Source organism: Hippopotamus amphibius, chromosome 2 (assembly GCF_030028045.1).
Source record: "Hippopotamus amphibius kiboko isolate mHipAmp2 chromosome 2, mHipAmp2.hap2, whole genome shotgun sequence".
Lineage (NCBI taxonomy): Eukaryota > Metazoa > Chordata > Mammalia > Artiodactyla > Hippopotamidae > Hippopotamus > Hippopotamus amphibius.
Window position 1 is genome coordinate 156991 of NC_080187.1, and position 16994 is coordinate 173984.

Consider the following 16994-nt stretch of genomic DNA (forward strand, 5'->3'; position numbering starts at 1 on the left):
ACCAACCCACCAACCCACATCTTCTCTAAAACCTGAGACTGTTAGATTTCTTAATTTCAGCCTAACTGACAGGTGGGTTGAATTCGCATTTCCTGACTATGAGTAAACAGACGATAGTTTTTACAGGTCTACTCAACAGCCCAGTCTCCTGTCCCGAGTTCCTTGCTTACATACTTTGCCTTTTCCTGCTGTATTGTCTTTCCTTTCTGACTTGTGGAAGTTTCTGATTTACGCTGGTTATTGGTTATTTATTCTAGTTGATGGTTACTGGCTAATGATGCAGAAACATCTGCTCCCAGCCTATGACTTATCTGACCTTTTTATGGTGTCTTTTGATGCAGAGAAAACTGTATTTCAAAAGTCAGATTTGTCAAAGGTTTCCTTTATGATCTGTGCTTTTTTATATCTTCCTTAAGAAGGCCTTCCCTGCCTTCAGTCAGTAACCTTATTCTCCTGTATGTTCTAAAATTTCAGATTTGCCTTTCACATTTACATCTTAATTCACCAGAAGTGATTTTCAAATCTGCTACGAGGTAGAAATCCAACTTACTGTTTTTCTCTATGGATAACCAAACTGTCCCACACCATCTGCAGTGACAACACGAGGTTCTGTGTATATAAATATTTCATCTTTGAATAATGACATTTTTCTTTCTTCCTTGGCAATCCTGAGAAATTGTATCTCATTTTTTTCTTATTCTACTGCAGTAAGACCACAATACTAGCATAATCTGTTAAGGGTTTTTACTCGGAAGGAGTGCTGGGTTTTATCACGGGATTTTCTTTTAGAAAAAAAAATTATTACGGACATTTTCAAACACCAAGTGGAGAGTGTAATGTATCCCTATGGACTCATCACCCAGCTTCAACAATCAAAATAACTTGCCAATCTTGTCTCGTCTACCTCTCTCTGGGGCTTGGTTGTGCTTTTGCTAGAGTTCACGTGTTTTTTTCTGATCATACATGTTTTTTTTCCTTCTTTAACCTGTTAAGATGATGAATTACATTAACAGGTTTTCTAATGTTAAATCATCTTGCATTTCTAGGGCAAATTCAAGTCGATCATAAAGACGATCTTTAAGCACATCCAGGCTGGGCTAGTTCTTACTTCCCTCCGGTGTCCTCTCCGTGTGTCACAGCAGTCCATGTTTCCCTTCTCTTCTATGGTCCTCGCCTAGGGTTCTCATATCAAGGTTATTCCAGCCTCATAAAAGGGTGGGTGTTTCCTTTTTATCTTCCCCAGAGTCACCTGTAGAAAACTGGAGTAACCTTCCTTAAATATTCAGCAGAATTCACTCGTAGAACTGTCAGCATGGTGGCCAACGCAGGTAGAGTTTTCAATTATTCAATTACTATTCAGAAATTGCTCAAGTTCTGAACTAGCCCGGGTTCTCTGCTTCTCCCTGGGTTAACGTACCTTTCCCCCCACTGAGCCGCTTTCCTAAACGTATCCGTCTCCGCGTGTGCGGTGCTTTCAGCAGGCCGGTGCGACTCTCGGTATCTGTGTCCGCATGTGTCTTTCTTCCACCCTGGATCGTGGCTCTCCGAGTGGAAATTCCAGGCCAACAGGGACTGTCCTCCCGTATTTTAAAGTTACTCGTCCCAGACCTTCTGGCATCATTGCCACAAGAGGCCTGCCCTCAGACAGGCATTCTTTCGCAGGAAACCTGTCTTTCCAGAACAGATGCTAAGGTTTCCTCTTTGTCGGGCTGAGTCCGGGGCCGCGGCTCTTCCTGCAACACTGCCAGCACCTCTCTCTGCACCTCTGAGCCGCAGCTGCTCGGGTCCCCACACCTGCCGGCTCCCCCGTTCTTGTGAGGTTCACCTCAGGGTACGGTTCACCCTCTGTTTTTTATTTAAATAGCTGTAACTTGTACTTTCAGGACTGCTACTTAGTTATTTTTGGTACTAAGGAGATAGTCTTGGTCCTGAGGTGCCTTTCCTTCCTAATTTGGTGCTGAGTTCTTCCTCTAAGCCTCTGAGGGTTAAAGGCAGCTTCCACGCCTGCTGCCTCCGTTGCTCAGGAGCAGCTCACCCTCTGCCTGTGGGCGTGGCCCGCGCTCTTCCGTGGGGCAGCTTCACAGGGAGCACAGTCAAGCTGTCCTCCCCTGGATCCCATGCCTCCTTGTGCCCTCTCCAACCCCATTCAGAAACAAGGGCTCCATCCTGGGTCTCAGGCCCGCAGTCCAGTGTCAACCTGTGGGCGTTACGGGCCTGGCCAGGCCAACAGTCGGCCCTGGTGATCTTCTTGGCCCCCTCCAGCCTCAATCACGCTCTCAGCCTCCTTAAAGGGCTGGACGCCTCCCCAGCTCTGAGTCAGCCGAGCCATGGGTGATGCTTTGGACGGAGAAGGTGAGAAAGGTGCTGTGCGGGCGGCATCCCCGCCCTTAGAGCTCAGAGGAGGGCAGAGCCACAGGACTCGAAGGTGGGGTCAGTCAGGAAGCAGGACAACAACAGCCCGGGCTCCGGAGTCCTGCCAGGCCGGGAGCGGACAGGCCTCTGGGAGAGGAGCTGCTCTGCCCACCGTCCCTGGGGAGGAGGGGCTGTCGGGCTCCACCCAGGCTGGGAGGAGGGCTTGCAGGTGCGACCACCAGACCGAGGCCCTCCGTCAGCAGGCGTCTAGTGTGGTGTGAGTGGTCGGCTGGAAAGACGCCGTCCTGTGAGTGAGGGACCCCAGAGGCCCCTCTCCGTCCGCTCACCGTGGCTCCAGCTCTGGCCGGGGCAGCGTCAGCAGCCCCGGAGGCCAGGGCCAGGCAGGGCCAGGCAGGGCCCCGGCCAGAGTGCCTGCAGCCTGCGGACGTCCCTCAGCGCCATCACGGGCACACCGCCCCCGTGCCCGCCAGTGCCGCCTGTTCTCAGACATGGCCAAGGACGCTTGGTGGGACAGAGAGCTCTTCCACTCTGGTGAGGCCGGTCACGGGAGCCACAGCTCTGCGAGCGGGCGAGCGGTCCCCAGAGGCTGCCGGGGACGTGTTTCCAGACACGAAGGAGAACGGAGGGGCCGCCGGGGCCGAGCCACCGGGGGGAGAAGCTTGGGGAGTGCTTTCTGCTTTATTCTCAAGGGACAAGGACAGCTCTGATTGGTTCCAGGTCTCAGGGGCAGAGAGGTAAGCGGCGACCTGAAGCCAGGGCCTCCCAGGGCGTCCACCTGCTCCTCGGGCAGCTCCCTCCTGACCCAGGTCCCAGTCGCAGGGCCGCAGGTCAGAGACCTGCCGTGCCTGTGCCCCCACGGGCACTGAGCAGGGGCTGACGTGGATGGAAGGCTGCCACCCGCACGCCCGGCAGCTCCCGCACGCCCGGCACGAGCCGAGAGCCCCAGCCTTACCTGGAAGACGGTGAGGATGGCGGCGGGGAAGGTGTCAAAGTTGGTCGTCGGAGTCTCGTCCTGAAAGTTGAACCTGAGAACAACAACGGTATCGGACACAGACAGCCCCGTGGGGACCAGGAGGACCCGCACCTGGACAGGCGGCACCCGGGGTCCGCAGCCCCCTCCTGGGACCTTCAGGGAGGGGAGCGGAGGAGGAGCCGGGGCAGCACTGCCCCTTTAAGCCCCGTCTCCGGGGGGTCAGCCTCACTTACTGTCCCCCGAAGAGCTGCATGCCCAGCAGCGCGAAGACCACGATGAAGAGGAAGAGGAGGAAGAGCAGGCTGATGATGGACTTCATGGAGTTGAGCAGGGACACCACCAGGTTCCGCAGGGAGCTCCAGTACCTGGGGGGCCGCCGGGTGTGAGCCAGGACGCGTGGACACGGGCCGCACACGCCTGCGGCTTCCGGCACCTGACTCGAGGGCCCTGCACGCGGCGTCCGGAGCGCACTTCCTCCGGGGTCCAGACCCCCCGTCTGGATGGCGCCCCCACCCGTCCTGGCCCGCGGGGACGACAGAGACCACGTGTCCCGCACGGGGCTCACGCGCGCCTCGCACACCGGCTCCCCAGTCCCCCTTCCCCGCGGCCACACCCGCCTGCACCCCTCAGCCCCTCAGGCTGGCGTGTGGGACGCGAGGGCCACGGCTGTGCGTCCCCGGCCGCGCAGGACAAGGGCTGCCCGGGAGCGCCCATCAACACCGCCACCCTCAGTGAGCAGGTCCTCACCCAAAGAGCCTCAGCCGAGCGGGCCGGGCACGGGGTGCAGGCCTGAGGGCCAGGGACACACAGCCTCGACTCCCCTCCGGCCCACCCCCCAGACGCTCCTGCGGGTCCGAGACGTGTGCCTCTTGTTCAGCTGGACTCCCCTGGCTCACAGGTCCCCTGAAGTCTGCCAACAGTCTAGCTGCTGCCAGCTCGCTGGGTGACGGGTCCCCTCCGGTCCTCTCCTGACCCCCAGGAGAGCCCAGAGCCCCAGGGAGACGTGCACGTGCCCCTGTGCCTTTGCACTTGCTGTCCCCGCCCTGGTCCGGGGCGCCTGCCCGGGCCCTTGTCCCTAACGCCACTTCACAGAGGCCCACCGTCCTCCTCGGGCTCTCCGACCAGGTGCAGGAGAGCTAACGGGAGATGGGCTAGGAGACTCCGGAAAACCTGCTCCAGGGACAGGAGGGGTCTAGGTCAGCCCACATCAGGACAGGGGCCGCCTGCCTTCTGGGAGAAAGTGGAGCTAACACGCCGGGCCCATGACCAAGGGCAGGGCAGCGCCTGCCATCACATCCTGGAGCCCCTTCTCCCGTGGAAGTGGCGGAGGGCGGAGGGCAGGCGGCACAGGGCACCCAGCAGCCTTTGTGGGCCAAGCTCCTCCACAGTTACACCATCCTGAGCTCGAATGGCCTCAGGTTTGGATTTAAAACACACTTCGGAAAAGACCAGGAAGCTGGGGAGGTCAGAGGACGCTGAGGCTGTGTCGGTCACGGCAGGGGTGGCCAGGAGCCTAGGCCGCCTGCACAGGCTCCGCCTGCACCATCCCGCAGCCCTCGCGACCCTGGCCGCTGGGGACGCTGCGCGGAGGTCGGGGCCGGTGCACGTGTGGGCCACGTGCTCCAGCTGCTCGCAGAGCCTCAGAGCCTCGGGGCAGCTTGCATCCCGCTGCAGCGTCGCCGTGGCTGTGGCCGAGGCAGCTGTGGACAAGGGCGGCCCCTGCCCACTGCTCCGCACAGAGGGTGGAGGCTCAGCCCACGTCACGTCCTGGCCTGGGCCTCAGGCTCCTCACAGGAAGAAGGAGCAACCTGCTCCCAGGGCTGTGAAGAGCCAGGCGGGATGAAGGCAGACACTCGGCCAGGGCCCCATCCTGTCACCAGGGCAGGCAGGACAGGCTCCACCCCTGGTGGAAAAGGCAGGCCTGGGAGGTCAGGTCAGAAGGTCAGAGCTCTGTCAGGGCCAGGGTGGGGGCAGGGCTGCAGGGTAAGCGAGCAGACTTAGGGGTGAGACGATGGGAAAACATCCACCTGCCACCTCGGTTTTCTCCGTTAAGTATGGAGCAGAGTCCTCCTTTGAGGTTGAAAGATGGGCTTGCCGATTTCAAGAGAAGAGACATTGTGAAATTGTGGGGAACACGCTAAGGAGAGAACCAGAGGTGCTGAGGCGGTGCTGAGGCTGGAAACAGCCCTGCAGGCAGGCGGGCCCCCAGGGCAAAGTCACACTGGCTGCGGCCCTTGCACGGCTGCCCTGTGACTGTCCTGTGTGTCTAACCAGTTATAACCCACAGGAGGAGATTCCCGGCAGCTGCGTGCAGATGCGAGCCGCGCCTCCCCAGGAGCAGCACCTGGTGGGCTTGGGCTCGGCTCCCACGCGACCTGCACCCCTGCCCCGGAGCCCACGGAGGAGGGAACCCCGCCCCCCGAGCCCACAGACCACCTACTTCGTGACTTTGAAGATTCTCAGCAGCCGCAGGGCCCGCAGCACACTGATCCCAAAGGAGGTTCCTGGCTTGATGGCCGCCCAGACCACTTCGAAGATGCTCCCCACGATGACCTGCGACGGAGACGGGTCAGCCTGGGGCACGTGCGGGGCCACATCTCTCCGTAAGCACCCGCCCTGCCTCCCCTGTCCGCAGCTCAAGCCACAGAAGGCCACGTGAGGCACGGGCCTCACACTGAGCTCCTTCAGCCTCCAGGAGCTGCCATGGTGCCCATCCGCCCCCCACCCCAGACACACAGGAGGACACAGATCGCGGAGCAAGTCTGGCCTGCAGCTTTCCTGGCAGGCCTTAAAAGTCTCCTTGTCTGATGCCTCCCCTGTGCTCTGTCACAGCCCAGTGACCCCTCTGGGGCCGGCACACCGCCTCAGACAGCTGTGACTGTCAGGCGCTCTCACACAGACCAGCAGGCTCTGCTTCCTTGTAACATGCCCTCACTGGTCCTGCCACCTCTGAGATGTTTCAGTTCCTAACTGCGTCTTGTCTTCTCCCGAATACGAGGAGCCAGCATGCCACCAAAGACAGACAGGGGCAAGCCTGTCCTCCTGTCTCACCAACGGTCATCCTGGGCGCCGTCCACGTTGCTGGACCAGGGCTTGTGGGCAAGAGGTCTGCCCCTCTTTCCAGCCACTCTTCGGCATCCGTGTGTCTGGCGTGAGGGACTCGGAGAGGCCAGAGCAGCGGAGCTGCAGCACGGCGGACCTCTCACCCAACGCCCAAGCGGAATTCCCTCCCTGGCCACCGCACCTCACCGGGCAGACCCAGGGCTGCAGTCAGCAGGAGCCCACGCGCTCCTCATGCGTGTGGCTAATTCCCACTCCTTCTAACCCGGCTTCTGCAGCTGGTGCGGAGGGCTCCACCGCCAGACATCAGTCTCTTAAACGCCCTCGTGCTGCACTTGGCTCACTCGTAAGCCAAGGTTTCAGTCGCTTCCACTCACTTCATACCAACTGTAAACACGATCTGCTGGACAGCAGCATCCCCAGCAAGCCTGACAGACAGTGACTGCGCCAAGGCTGCGGCCCCTGCAGGCCAACGTGACCCTGCGTGTCCGGTCCGCTGGCCGCACCGCCCCGCGCTGCCCCAGATGCACAGCCTTCCGCTGCACGTTGCCCTGTCGGACACGAGCACATCCCTCACAGGACTTCAGACCTGCCCACAGCTGCCCCACCCACCACGACCCTAGCAGGGCAGCAGATGGGACGAGCCTGTCGTGTCTGTCCTTGGGCCCCCAACCATCAGCACCAATTTCCCTCAGCATCACACGCACCAAGACTGCGCCCAGGGCTGAAGACGGACGTTTTCTAAATCTACCTCCTTCTCACTGTCACTCTTCCAACGTGTCTCCTGTTCTCCATGAATCCTCAAAATGTGCTTGCATTGGTTCATGGTATAGGTGGCCTCTCAGACGACCCCCAGCGACCCCCACTGCTCGGGGTTCACCCCCTTGTGCACCCCTGTCCCCTGGAGGGTGGGCCGGACTTAGTGACCCACTTCTAGCACACAGGACACAACAAGCGTGATGGGACGGCACCCCTGAGAACAGTTACAAGAAGACCGAGGCTTTGGCCTTGGCGCTTGCAGCCCTCTCTCGGGCCATGGCTGCTGTGTTGTGAGGACACTGGGGCAGCCTGTGCAGCGGCCCACATGACCAGGACCCAAGGCTGCCAGCAGCCACCAGAGTGAGGCTGGAGGATGACTTTCTGAGGTCTGTCAACAGCCACAAGCACAAGCTTGGAAGGGAGTCCTCCAGCCCAGTGGCGCCTGCAAGGGCTGAACCTCCTGAGGGACCCAGCGAGGCACAGCCTGACCGCCTACCCACTGGAACGAGAAGACAGACACTTGCTGCTTTGAGCCACGAAGCCCTGGAGTAACGCGTTACCCAGAAAGAAAAGCCAGTGCCGACGTGGGAAGCAGCAGAGCGGTGCTGCTGAACCACAAGCCCCAGGTGCGGGGGTGGCTTTGGATTCAGGGAGCGGCTCCGAGTAGCACGTCGGCGAAGGCCTGACGCACCCTGAACACACTCCTCTGAGGACTGCGGGCTCTGAAGGTCCCGCGTGTCAGGTCCCTGGGAGCCTGAGGAGAGTCACAGGAAACGAAGAACAGGGGCAGGCGGAGAGCCACACGGGGGCTGCAGCCGCAGGGAGCAGAGGAGACGCGCCTCCTGTGCGGGGCTCCGGCGGGCGCGGCGCTGCAGCCTGGAGTCTCTTGCTGCTCGTGGCCGAAGGCGAGCAGAGCGGGGACTGAGGGAGGCGCTGTTCAGTGAAGAGAGGCCACAGCTCGCTAGTTTCGGAAATGCTCAGCCTCTCCAGAGAGCAAACGAGGCCAATGTCAGGAAATGGCGCGGTCTAAAAATGAAGCCAAGGGCACGACTGGGACGGGTGTGGAAGATCCCAAAAGATCAAAGGCAGGGCCTCAGAGTGTACTCAGCTGCCTCCCGGCCCTTCAAGGGGGTGCAGAGTGAGCCTCGCAGACGGGCCCCAGGAAGCAACAAGCCCTCCAGGACGTGGAAGGGTGCAGACCTTCGTCAACTCAACAGCAGCTCAGGCTGAGAAGGGCGCACCTTTAAGAGAGCTGTGGGCACGGCTTCTGTCCAATGGAGCAAACTCCAGGAAGACTCACAACGCTCTTGAGAGACTTACATGCACAAAAACAACACCAGCTTGAGCTGAAACGCAAAACACAAACGAGGCCTTCGGATTCCCAAAATTCTACTAAGTAGGAAGCAGGCCAAGAAAACCTCAGCTGAAAACGTTTACTACCTTTCAGAAAAAAGGAAAAGGGACTCATGGTAAAACCAAAAGCCCAGAGGGCTCCCAGGCCCCCGAATTTTCACAGCTTTCCCAACACCCAGCCAGCCCTGCCGTGCAACCCACTGCCCCATTTTGAACGGGAAGGTCGAGAGCAGCTACCCCTTCCTGTCCCACCACTGTATGCTGGGTGTGGGGGTGGAGAGCCTGTCTCTCTCGTTTCACGACTCTAAGATTGAGAGACACTGTAGGAGCCTCACCCAGACCTGGGTCCAGCTTGGACCATGAGATTCTGGGCGCTGAGCTGATGCTGTGACTGGGGCACTGGGAGATGAGTCTGGGGCCCTGGGAGTGGAGGTCAGTGTGTCTTCCACTGGGGAGAACCTGGACCGCAGTGGACTGTGGCAGGCGGCCTCCGGGACGGCTGCTCTCCTGAGACAGGCCTCTGCAGCCTCTGTCGGGAGCTCGCGCCACGAGCTGCCACACAGTGAGGACACAGAAGTGTCCTGTGGAGCAACCACGGGACTCGGAAGCGAGGCCGGTCACCAACCACGCATGAGTCCTGTCAACAGCCTGAGATGAGTCTGAACACAGCCCTCCAGTCCTGATCCAGCCTCGGGAGGGCCACATCCCAGGCCTCAGCTGGGCTGCAAACTCGTGAGAGGCCCTGGGCCACAGGCACCCCGTCAGGCCACGCCTGGATTCCTGACCTTTGGACACTGTGAGATAATAGATACCCATTTGAAGCTGCTAAGCTCTGGAATAATCTGTTAGCTTATGTACAAGGTATTCCCTGTCCTGGGACCGAGCTGGCCCCAGGCGACTGTCACTCTCACGTCTCCTCCCCTCTCTGGGCCCCCTCTGCCTGTGTGCACCACAGCGCTCTCTGTAACCAAGAAGGCAAAGGAGCAGAAGCGTCGGCTTCCCCCCAGCCATCTATGGAACCTGCAGGGCCCACCTGTCCCAGAGAGCAGCTGGGCAGCCACCGCCTTCCCCCGCCCAGAGCTCAGGCAGCGCGGCGGGCGTAAGACCCCCCCCACCCGGCTCCAGCGCCCACTCCGCCGCACACTAGCTGGGCGGCCCTGGGCCTGTCACACAATGTCTCCAGTTATTCATGCATGACGCGGGTCGTCACCAAGAGCTGACAAAGTCCCAGACGGTGTCTGTCAGCTGCACGGCAGCACGGAGAGGAAACGGTAACGTTAAACTGCACCTCAAGTCGAAGCTTTCCTTCAACCTAAGTAAGTCCAGCCTCCCTCCCTGGCTACGGAGACCTCTCGGAGGTGCGAGGCCTCCTCGGGCTGCAGCACAGCCACTTCTCACCCAGAGCCCCCCAGGCCAGAACTCAGCTTCTGGGCTCAGCGCAGGGAGGCTCCTGCATGAGCCGCGGGGCCCAGGGAAGCAGCCCCTGCGCTGCCCCGGCCCTGTGCCTGTCCACGGTGAGCCTCAGAAACACCTGCAGGGGCTGGTGAAGGGACCCAGGCCCACTGCTCCCCTCCGGCCTCCCCGGGAAGCGCCGGTGCACGTGCCCAGGGCCAGGCCCCACAGGATTGGGGGGGTCAGGACCACAGACCCCTTGAGCCCCCACGGGATAGCAGCCCATTCAGAAGATCAAACACCAGGCCGGCGGTCAGAGGCCACAGAGCCTTGAGCTGGTCTTGAGACTCTACAGACAGGGTCAAGGAGGAAAGAGGCTGCCTCACGGCCGGCACCCCCACCAGTCAGGGCCCGACCAGGACGGGCCTCCCCTGTCTGCTGGTAGCCTCCCCGACCCGCAGGGCATCACAGTCCCCCAGGCCCCAGGTTCTGCTCCACAGGCCCCAGCTCACACTGGTGTCCTGGGAGGGGCCGCGTGCATCCTCAGGCCGGGGCACAGCGGACCCTCCGGACCCCCAGCTGGTGTCCCTGTGAGGCAGCTCACTCACCCCAAAATCAAAGCAGTTGAAGGAGGACCGGAAGTAGCTCCTGGGCCCCAGGCCGTACATCTTCAGGGACATCTCTGTGAGGAAGAGACCCAGGAAAACAAACTCTGCAAAGTCTAGGAGAAGCCGGAGAAGAGGGGGGTTAGCGCGCGGCCTCCCCCCGCCTGGCTCCCGCCCAGACCGGAGGACCCCAGACCTCTGGGCCGCTGCAGGGTGCAGCTCCCAGGCCTGGTCCGCGGCCCCTGAGCTCCAGCCTCAGCCCAGGACAGAACAGTGAACAGAGAGGGAGTGACGTGGAGAGGTGCTCCTTCCGGCTTGAGAGGTGAGTGCCTTGGGACACGGAGGCAGCCTCCCAGGACTGGGCTCGGGAGTGAGTTCTGGGTCAAGGGCCCAAATCCCCCAGAGGAGGACCTAGGCGGTCAGGCAGAGGGCACCCAACCCCCACGGAGAAGCTGGATGGCCTTGGACCCACCCTTCTGCCTTCAGCCTCGTTCCCCGCTCCACGCACTGACGGCCGCTGGAGCCCCTCCGCCACCCGGCCGGATCCCCGTCCCTCTGCGAGGACCCCCCTGGACTCAGCACCATGTCTGGTCTTAATTCTGCTCACAGGCGCGTCCCTACCACCCGACAGCCCCAGGCCCCCGCAGTACGTGTCTCCCAGGAGGCACCCATGCTTGCTGGGGGCTTTGGGGAGTCACACAGAGACCCTGTGGGTGGGGTGCCTCCCCACAGGCTGGGCCCGCAGGCAGCCGTGGCGAACAGGGCCTGCCACGGCCGTGCTGACCTGCTGGCGAGACGGAAGGGCGGCCGCACGGGACCTGAGGGGTGTGCCAGGAACTCAAGGCACACAGGCGCTGCCCTGACCCAGCCTGAGCAGAAGGCAGAGTCAGAGCAACAAGAGACAGTTAACCCAGAAGCCGCACAAGGCCACAGACCGCAGGGGACGCAGCTGCGCGCAGCCCCTGACCGGCTGGCCAAGCCAGGAATTCCAGGCGTCAGAACAAGTCCCTGTTTCTGATCCTCCTCCCAAAGCTGGAGTCCACCCACCGCTTCGGACAGCGAGCCCAAGGCTGTGGCCTCTGAGCCCAGGCCGCAGCTCGGCACCCAGGGCGGAGCCTGCCACGGACGGCCAGAGGCCGAGGGGCCCAGCCCCCAGGCAGCAGTCACCCGGCCTCCCCAGAGCCTCTGGCATCCAGACCGGCTGGGAGACTGGACCGCAAGCACCTCCTGCTAAAACGGATGGTAGAAGAGGGAGCCACACACCTCCTGCCCCCCGTGCACCCTGAAATCCGCTCTCCCCCACGGCTCTCCGCCAAGTGCCTCACAGACGCGGCGGCCTCACCACCCAGGTCTGCGGCAGCCGAGACCCTGGGTGAGCAGAGACCCCAGTTCCGCTGCCCACTGGGCACCGTGCCCCACAGACACATACGTGATGGTCCGCACGGCCCAAGAAGGTCTCGGGCAGGCAAGCCGAGTACACGGACAACCAGCTCCTGCCCGGCCTCTGAACCGGTCAAAACACCACCAGGGCGCCCGAGCCGGGATGCCTCACGTAACAAGACGGCAGAGCAGCCCTCCTGGAGAAGCCGCAGGAAAGCTGTGCCCCACAGACCCTGCTCCTCAGGACCCCACGAGAGGAGTGCAGGTCCTGGGAAGAGAGACCACAGGATGGGATCCCCAGCCACCCACACGCCAGACCTCGGAGCTGAAGCTGCCCAGGTGCCCGTTTTGCTCCCCAGGAGACCAAGGGGGAGCCTTCCACAGGAACAAGCTCAGGAACTGCCGGAGGGGGAGCTTTCGGAGAAACCGGACGCCTGGAGCAGAGCCCCCAGCACCCTGCCTGCTCCCCCCCTCTCCCAAGGAAGAGACCCCCAGCTTCATGTGCTCAGCCTCCCCTTGGAGACCCGGAAAGGGTGTTCACGCATTCACTCCTAAAGCATTCACTCCACACGCAGGCACGGGCGCGGCCCTGGCCTGGGAGACAGCTGACCCCTCCCTCCAGGAGATCACAGGCTAGGGCAGCAGAGCCGATGAGTTAAACAGTGTTTGAATTATAACGAGAGGACAGCACGCTGTGCGGACAGAGGAGAGGCTGGTAAGGTCCATCCTGTGAGGCCGGGGGGGGTCACAGGATGACAACACACACCCCCGGCCCTCCTTCGCCACCTGAGCCTCCGCATCAGGGCCCTCCGTGCCCTGGGAGCGGAGCGCTGGGTGGGCGGACAGCAAGGTGCACAGGACTGCCCCTCCGTGGGGGTGGCCAGGTTCAGGCCAGAGTCCCATGGCGAGCTGGGATGCAGCGGGTCCTGGAGGGGAGCCCCTGCCTCTGCCTCCACCCCCACCCCTGGCCCTGCCCCCCTTGCTGGGTCCGCCTGTCTCAGCTCCAGCCCAGCTGTCAAGGACAGACCCCAGGGGAACTGACCAGAGGTGTCCAGACCCAGCACAGACCCACCCCTCCCTCCAGCCATTTTCCCTGGGGGATGCCAGGGAACGCAGGAGTTTCCAGGAAGCCAGAGGAGACAAGGCAGTGAGGGGCAGATCCCTGGCCAGGGATGCCCGCAGCCTGGCCCAGCACCTGGGCGCTGCCAGCCTCGTGCTCCTGCACAGCAGACGTGCAACCAGGCCACGCAGGTCACCCCCAGCCCACCTCGCTGGCGAATCCCCAGGAAACGGGGACTCATCACAAGACTCCTGGGCACCGCCAGCTTCTCCTGAGGGGACGACGGCCTGGTTAGAAGGCCAGGGAGCAGCCGCGTGGCCGACCAGGCTAGGAGGAAGCCCCACCTGCCCGAGCCCGGCCCAGCCCCCAAGGGCAGGGAGACTGCAGCCTGAGGACACCAGGGAGACACTGAATTCAGTCCTGAGCTGCTTCCCAAGACTCCAAACCATGGGCCCAGGACACACGAATCAGGGTTCAGTGCACACGCTCTGGTGCTCACCCTCCCTCCCCCTGGGGAGCCAGCCTGTCTGCTAGAGGCTCCCTGGGCCCCTCCCGCTTCTCCTCTGTCTTTGCCCTTTCCCATTTCGCCAGCAATCGATTTCAGTCCAAGTTGGGGAACCTGCAGCCCGGAGCCCCACCCCCCGCACGGCCCTCGCCACCCACACCTTCAAGTGGCCCGTGGAGCCGTCTGTCCACTGCCCATAAGAACCCTTCAGCAGCTGCCCAGGTTCCTGGCCAGAGCTGCCCAGGCTCAGTGTGGCTGGCCCACCGGGGCCCAGAACTGGGAGCCAGGAGGGTTCTTCTCTGGAGAACGGCTCTCTTGGGCACCTGGGTGGCTGCAGGTACGCAGAGCTCCGTGCAGAGAGGGGGGCACTGTGGGACCCCAGGACAGGCTGTGTCCAGATCAGCCACAGCCACGGGCAGCGTGAAGGCGGCCGGCCGGGGGAAGGGGCAGGAGGGGGCACTGACCGCAGGACAGGAGGCCCTCGTACAGCGTCCGGAGCTCTTGTGAGGAAGACGACAAACGGGACCCTCGGCTGCACCTGCCCTGCAGGGCCCTGGGGTGCGGAGGGTCAGCCTGGCCCCCGGGGAGGGGCCTCAGCGCTCTGCCTCCTTGGAACTGCAGCCAGGGTCATGACCCAGAGCCCCTGGCCTGTCCTGAGGCTCATGGACCCAGTCTTGCAAGTCATCCCTGGTCACGGACACACCCAGACTCAACCAACCAAGAAGAACGGCACGAGCCAGCAGAGCCCTGGGAGACGCCTGGGAGCCAGGACTCTCTCTCCTCGGGAACCCAGGGCAGACGGGGCCCTCAGCGCCCAGCCTGAAGCACTTATGGAGGAGGACACACGACCCCAAAGCCCCCGCCCCTCACTCACTCCCGTCGCGCTGACGGACGGGGTCGAACCAGATCCGCCGGGCTTCCCAGAGCCCGGGCCCGGGACACGGCCGGGCCCCAGCAGAGGCCCCTGGGGCGCTTTAGTCCGCGCAGGGGTCCTGCCCAGGGCATCCCAAGGCAACAGGCTGTGGACCGCAGTGGTTCAGGAGAGGGGGCAGGGGTCCGGGCCCAGCTACGTACACAGCGCCGTGGTGAGCCGCTGGGGCTGGTTGTAGTGCACCATGGCCACGCACAGCGTGTTCAGGGCCACCACGCACAGCACCACCCAGTAGAAGCTCTGCGCCTTCACCAGGCGCCGGATGAAGAACCGGAACATCTTCTCCTTCCTGCGGAAGTATGACGAGCTCTCCGTCTTCCCGCTCTTGAGGCTGGCTCGGGCGAAGGGGGACCCTGTGGGAACAGGGGGCTCGCTGAGGACACGGGGGACCGGGGGACCCTAGGACACGCTCTCCCTCCACCACCGTGAGCCCCGCGGACGTGTCCTCTGGGACACGTGTCCCCCACCCCACAAGGACACTTGCCCCCGGCCCCAGCCTGGCTCGAGGCCTCAGTTTCCATCACAGGCACCACGTCTGTCACACACACGACGGACATTGCGCTCATGACCCCTGCGCCCCCTGCACGGGGTCCTGGGCGCACCTGCGCTTCACAGAGGAAGGAACTGAGAGCCTCGGCGGTCTCCACGGCCGCTGGGCTCTGGCTGGGAGACCTGGGCTGGAAGCGGCCTCTGGTCCCCGGCGCCCCGGCCACCTTCCAGGAAGGCCGCTCCACCTCCGCCGTGCGGCCTGCGGAGTCCTGCTGCCGCTGGCCCTCCCCTCCCCTTCCGCTCAGAGGTCAGCAGCCACGGGCCACCTGCTTCCCAAGGAGCTTCCCTGGAACACAGCCAGGCTCCTCCATGGGCACAAGTGGGGCTCACAGAGCCCCCAGCACTCAGTCTCCGGAAAGCCTGCCAAGGAAGCTGCTCCTCGGCCCGACTCCCGGCCAAACCCAGCTGCCCCGCCCCCTCCCCCCCCCATCTCCGCGCCCCCGGCGCCTCGGCCCTGCCCGCACCGAGGGGCGTGCTTCCCGCCCCGGCTCCTTCTCTGCTCCAGGTCTCAGCGGGGATGCCGCCCTTCTCTAGCCTCCAACCAGCAGGTCCTCAGCTCCCCAGGCAATCGCACCCTCACGCCAGCTGCACTGTGTGGGCTTGTCAGCCTGTCCCACGCCCACCCCCGCGGCCAGACCAAGCGGTGGGGGGACAGGGCCACCCTCTACCACTCCATCCCTCGCGCCACTGGACAAAACAAGCGAGCAGCCTTCCTGCATGCCTGGAGGCTGAGGGCCTCTGAGTGTTCAAACCCCGCTGGCTCTGAACACCTGGCCTGGCTGTCAGCCCCTGGGGGAGAAGCGTGCACGTGTGTGTGACACGACCGTGCGTGTGCGCACAGGTGTGGGTGCGTCCACACCCAGACTCTCGACAGCACAAGAGCATTAACAGGCCCGTGTTTTCTTGGATTCCCTCAGTGAAGACAGGCCAAGGCCTCTGGAGAGACCTGTCCGCAAGCTAAGCCGCCGCGCTGGGCAGGCACAGGCCGCGCCCCAGATGCAGGAGGGGGGGTTCCCAAGGAGCATCCGTCAGTCAGCCCTCGCGGGGGGGTGGGGGCCACGCAGGGCGCTAATGGGGGATTCCTGGCGCTCCAGATGCCAACCCCACCCACACCCACGGAAGACGCTGCTGCAGCACAGCTTCCGGCTGAGCCAGGACGCAGCCCCCCGGTCCACGGCCAGACACCAGCCGATGCCAGGTACTCAGGCCGGCTCAGCCAGCAGCACCTCTCAGCCAGCTCTGCTGAGGCTGCAAAACGCCAAGGCCACAGCCAGACACGCCTGCTCCCTCCTCACAGGTGGCCGTGGGGCACACAGGGAAGACGGGCCCCCAGGAGAGATGAGCCGAGGAGAGACCGCCACACGGGCAGAGCCATCACGGACCACCCCACGGACCCACGTGCTCACAGCCCCCAGACACAGCCCCTGAGAAACAGTCACACGCACGCCGCACAGCACAGCCCCTGCGGACACACACGGGCACACGCCTGTGAACACACACAGGCCCCTCTGGGAAGGGAGGTCACGAGAACACGTGGCTCAAGGAAACCGCTCCGTGCACACACTTGGCCAGCAAGGCGAGAAGCACATTCCCCAGGGAGACCCCTGCCGGGCAAGCCCCGGGAGGCCAGCTGGCCCGGCCACGAGAAGCGCCTCAGGGCTGCTGCCCTCTCACAACTGCCTGGCCACCACCGACATCTGCCAGGGCCACGTCGGCCAGGGCCTTGGGGCCTCCGGGTGTTCTGGGCCTGGGTCCCAGCGAGCAGCTCCTGGCTGCTCCGGTCGACTCTCCGGTAAAAGGAGGGGGTTCGCAGTAAAAGTGAACATATGTCACATCCAGAATCACAGCTTTGGGTGGGAAAAACACGAGACATCGGGACTTCTTCTTGGCTTTGTGCATCGTCCAGGTTTCACTTAATCGGCATATATTCTTTATGATGAAAAACCTTCTTTCAAGAAAAATACGCATCTTCAAGTTAGGGGCAGTCGAGAGTGAAATGGACCATGAGTGACAGCAGACTTGAGCACGGGTGAGAACAACGCGGGTGCCCGTAC

General features: G+C 62.6%; 1 protein-coding gene across 2 annotated transcripts in view; it reads right to left on the minus strand.

Annotated features, from left to right (window-relative positions):
* CACNA1B (calcium voltage-gated channel subunit alpha1 B) overlaps positions 1 to 16994 on the minus strand; it is a 201545-nt gene that overhangs the window by 110452 nt on the left and 74099 nt on the right. For both annotated transcript variants that reach the window (XM_057721006.1, XM_057721007.1), the window contains exons 11-15: positions 14535 to 14744; positions 10519 to 10631; positions 5787 to 5899; positions 3580 to 3711; positions 3326 to 3398 (exon numbers count right to left, since the gene is read on the minus strand). In XM_057721006.1, coding sequence (XP_057576989.1) covers positions 3326 to 3398; positions 3580 to 3711; positions 5787 to 5899; positions 10519 to 10631; positions 14535 to 14744 — 641 coding nt within the window. The remainder of the gene's footprint in view (positions 1 to 3325; positions 3399 to 3579; positions 3712 to 5786; positions 5900 to 10518; positions 10632 to 14534; positions 14745 to 16994) is intronic.